This window comes from Antrostomus carolinensis, unplaced genomic scaffold (genome assembly GCF_000700745.2).
Source record: "Antrostomus carolinensis isolate BGI_N321 unplaced genomic scaffold, ASM70074v2 scaffold21418, whole genome shotgun sequence".
NCBI lineage: Eukaryota > Metazoa > Chordata > Aves > Caprimulgiformes > Caprimulgidae > Antrostomus > Antrostomus carolinensis.
In genome coordinates, this window is record NW_010332581.1 from 51,182 (window position 1) to 55,434 (window position 4,253).

Genomic DNA, 4,253 nt, shown 5'->3' on the forward strand with positions numbered 1-4,253 from the left:
CTCAAAGATTACACCAAAGTGTTCCAGATCAATAGAAAAAAGGAGTATATATAATAGATGCATGGGTGAGGAAGTAGGAAGTGAATAGGCTAATACAGCATCAGTAAGACTTCCACTAGGAACTGAAGAGAGGAAGGGTCATCTGCTATGAAATATTTCTAATGTGCCCCAACCCCACTGCATCAGATGACAACGCAGAATATCTGTTTAAAATTAACAATTTTACTCTTTTCCCTCATCAAATCACCAATACTATGAACTCTAGAGGTAGAATTCAGCTCTACACTTAAGTTACCTACATTTAGCTATCCACATTTCAGTGCAGTGTTTAAGCTCTCATCATACACAGAGTCAAAAGAAATAATGGAGACTAGACAGCACTTTGGCTCACCATGAAGCGTAAATCCAAGTGATGGTGAACAAAACAGTCCTACAGGCTCCACTGACTGTACTAGCTAGGGCTGGGATTGAGTTACATAAGCACTGGCACTCAGTGCCATTCAAGATGTTCAAAGGTAACCAAAACATGCCCAGTGGTGCTGCCAGACAGGACATGTAACAGCCTTCTGGAGCATGCACTGGAGTCCAGGAGGAATAACAAAACCATGCTCTTTTTGGGCAACCAATTCTCCATAAACTCAATTTAGACACATAACCTGAATACAGAGATGAGACTCAGTCACCTGAAGGCACCTGCAACCACTTGACATGTCCCACAGCACTCTGTCAGACCCTTAGCTCCCATTCCAGAATGGTGTAGGTCTCCCAAAGGACCCATGAAACATCCAATCATCCCATGATGACATCCTGAATACCCTGTGGCTCTTGGAGGACACCAGATGTCTGTGCTTAAGCAACTGAATCCTTACCCTACATATAAATAGATGTATTTAGATGTCTGAATCTACAGCTCCATCATAACCTTCCTCTGATAAATCCGTGTAGTGGTATCTTCCGTGAACATTCAGTATGAAAATCACAGAGCAACAGCAAATATACTAATGTTGCCAACATAAATGGGATTAGCATCATGTGCTTCATTGTAAATTGGCATCAAAATGATTCATAAAAAAAAAAAAAAAAAGGTTTCCAGGTAAGGACACTGTGGCACTGCAGCTCTGTATATTCAATTTTCCAACTCATTTACAGAAATGAAATGCTAGGCAAGGCAACAAATTACAGAGAAAGTAGCTTGCCACAGTATTGGATTTATTTCACTGGCTAGTATTCAAATGTGGAAAATGGAAAAGCTTGAAATTTTGAAGCCTTTGAGATCAGTTCTTTCTTTATCGTACATTTTTCACTATCCAGTCTTTACAGCATATACAGTTCTGTTGATATTAAATTCTTATAATTTATTGTCTCAATTTTTCATCATCTCTGTATATAGACCAGGATCGTGTTTTTCATCCATAAACTACATTTAATTAAACTGGTATTTTCAAGATCAGACCTTACCTTATTGCCACAGAATATACTGTAGTCTTATTTGTGAAGACTGCAATCAGTGGGAAGATTTCTTTATGTTTCCAGAAGGATGAGACAAACTGTTATGCCTTTCTTGTTAAAAACATCTTCCCATCTCCAGCTTAAAATACTCCAGTTTTAACTAAATTATCTTATTTGTTTCCTGTTTATTTAGATTCTTTAGACACTGATACATAATAATCATAATCAACAAATGTGTGCCTGCAGCTCCCTCACCATCTTGCTTTTCCACTCCCTTATCCTCTGAAAACAACACTCATATTCTGAGTTTCGAGAAATCATGAATCAAATAGAGAAATGTTGCACGCAGGAATAAGACATATAGCATCCCTGCTGATATCTGCTTACAAGTATAAGAAGTTTCCATAGAGGAGGAAGAATGTGTATCCATCATGAGCCCTTGGGTGGTCTCATCTGTAAAAAGGTCATGGTGAGGCTTTTATTTTCACAAAGGACCAAATCTCATCCTTGTAAGTAAGCTGGAAAAGAATCAATTAATTGCTGCAATAGTAGTTTTTCCACACTTCAAGCTTTTTTGAGTTGAAGTATATATGGTCACATGAAACAGTGGTCACATTCACTGATGACACAGCCAAAAAAGTTGCCTCTATGCTTCAACAAGGAAAGCTAGGAGCACTCATGGCTTATGAAAGGAAGGTCCTTCTACAAAGTCTTCTTAGAACACTGCTGTGTGCTGGGCTCCCTGTGGAGCCTACATACATGTGACCACTGCCTGGCTATAACAAGGTCTTCGTAAACGTTTACTGTTCCATGCTTAGGGCACTTATGAGTATCTTTCCACTGTATTAGCCAGAGCAATCTTTGGATCTGTGAATGACCAACCTATTAAAAACACAAGGAGATGCTGTGTGTCTATTTATGTGGAAGACACAGGGCTAGTAGAAATTTCTTTCAGATATGAAGTAGCCCTACATATATAGCTGAACCCTAACTGCACTGGTATTATCAAAAGTCTTTCCAAGGATTTACACAAACCTCAGATTAGATCCTCAATGAGAAAGATTTTACATTTACAATCCTATGATCTAAAACACTGTTTACCACACAACAAACAGACAAAAATATGGTCCCAGGCTCAAGTTCAACATAGTTACCTTGTCATCCAAAACAGGCTGAATAGGGACAGTGAGAGCATCATTTACAACCACTCCAAGCTCATCAACATAGAACACAAGTATACATGCCAAAGGAGCCCAGGAATTTTCTGCTGTTAAAGTGAATGTTTTTGCAGCCTTTGTGCCAAAAGCCATAATTTGTTCCTTAGATAACACCTGAAAGGCAAAAATGAAACACTTTTAGTCTGTTGGTATATCAATATGTCATAAGTTCTGCAATTCCTTCTACAAATAGCCATTAAAAGAGACATATAGCTGTGATTTTTTTTATTTTTTTTTTACTAAGTGGTTGTTCAGTTCTATGAGACTGGGTACGGAACAGAGGGACAATGCAATATTTAAATATTAGAAATTCATTTCTTTCATGCCTTAATTCCTGTATCACTATGGACAAGTAAAGAACAATGAGTGCACAGCAGAACATAAAAATGCAACAGTAATAAGCCTGAGTCATGTGAGTCATCTGTAATAGCATTTGAGTTTAGATCAGGAATACAAGTTTAAAAGCAGATCTCCTAAACACCCCTACTTACCACATTTTAGTTTGCACCAAGGAGAGTGTGAACTGAGGCCCACTAACCTGTTCCAGCTAAGAAAAGGTATTCCTTTTACCAGATCAGATTAGATCTGAAGCTACTTCAAAACAGTGGAGTTCAGGCCCACGGCATCAACTTGTTCACTCTCAATCTGTTTCTATTGGACCTAAACTGCTTCCTAATGAAGACAGAGCCATGAAGGGCAGGTCCCTGTCTTTGACTGCAAGGACCTGATTTTTTTTTTCTAATTTTCTAGAGGATGCTTCTGTTTCAGAAAATACACATCAATGTCCACATTTTATATTGTCCTAAGATTTTCCTTATCCAGTTTACTACCAAAGTCTCTGAAAAGAAAAGAACTGTAGTTGTTATGATCATGATGGTGTAGACTGTGCAGAAGACATGCACATGTTAAGGACAGGATGATGGTATGTATAATAAACCCTTCAACCCAGCCACTGTAAGATAAAGTACAGCAGCTGAGCCATTAAACAAGCTATTAGCCAAGCCATGTATTTTAAAATGCTTCCTATGAAGTTCCCTTGTTAACAATGCTATCCTGCCCACTGGACCATCTGTTTTCTCAGCAGGTAGGTCTTCTCCTCACTCTGTGCGTGAAGAGTCAGCCCTGACAGTCCTGAACCTGAGTACAGGCTCTGCCAGCGCTCTGCTTCCATCTGCTTCTGCAGAACCTGCTGACAAGCCCCACCTTGGGCTGCTCCTGGGACGTCCTTGCCCCTTCTTCCACCATGGGTGCTCTGCACAGTCAGAGACAGTATTACTCTCACAGTTGTGCTTTGTCTCACACAACCGCAAGCAGAGATGAACCAACACCCAAATCACAGATGTGCTTCTCCCAGAGAGCACCTCCTTACAGTGCCAGAGGCATGTCGGTTATATAGCAAAATGGAGGTTTCTTTCAAAAAAGGACCATGCTAGTGGAAAGGAAGTGTTTGGGCCAGTTCTTTTACAAAGCACAACAAAAAAACATAGAATCATAAAAACCTAGAATGGAATTGGTTGGAAGTGACCTTAAAGATCATCTAGTTACAGCTCTCTTGACATGAGCAGGGACACCTTCTACTAGACCAGG

At 39.6% G+C, this 4,253-nt stretch overlaps 1 protein-coding gene across 1 annotated transcript in view; it reads right to left on the reverse strand.

Moving 5' to 3' along the window:
• CD109 (CD109 molecule) overlaps positions 1–3,918 on the reverse strand; it is a gene marked incomplete at its 5' end in the record, with an annotated part of 38,950 nt that extends 35,032 nt beyond the window's left edge. Inside the window, 2 exon segments of the mRNA XM_029086382.1 lie at positions 2,604–2,780; positions 3,733–3,918. Of these exon segments, the coding sequence (XP_028942215.1) occupies positions 2,604–2,780; positions 3,733–3,918 (363 nt within the window).
• Positions 3,919–4,253: the final 335 nt, after the last annotated feature.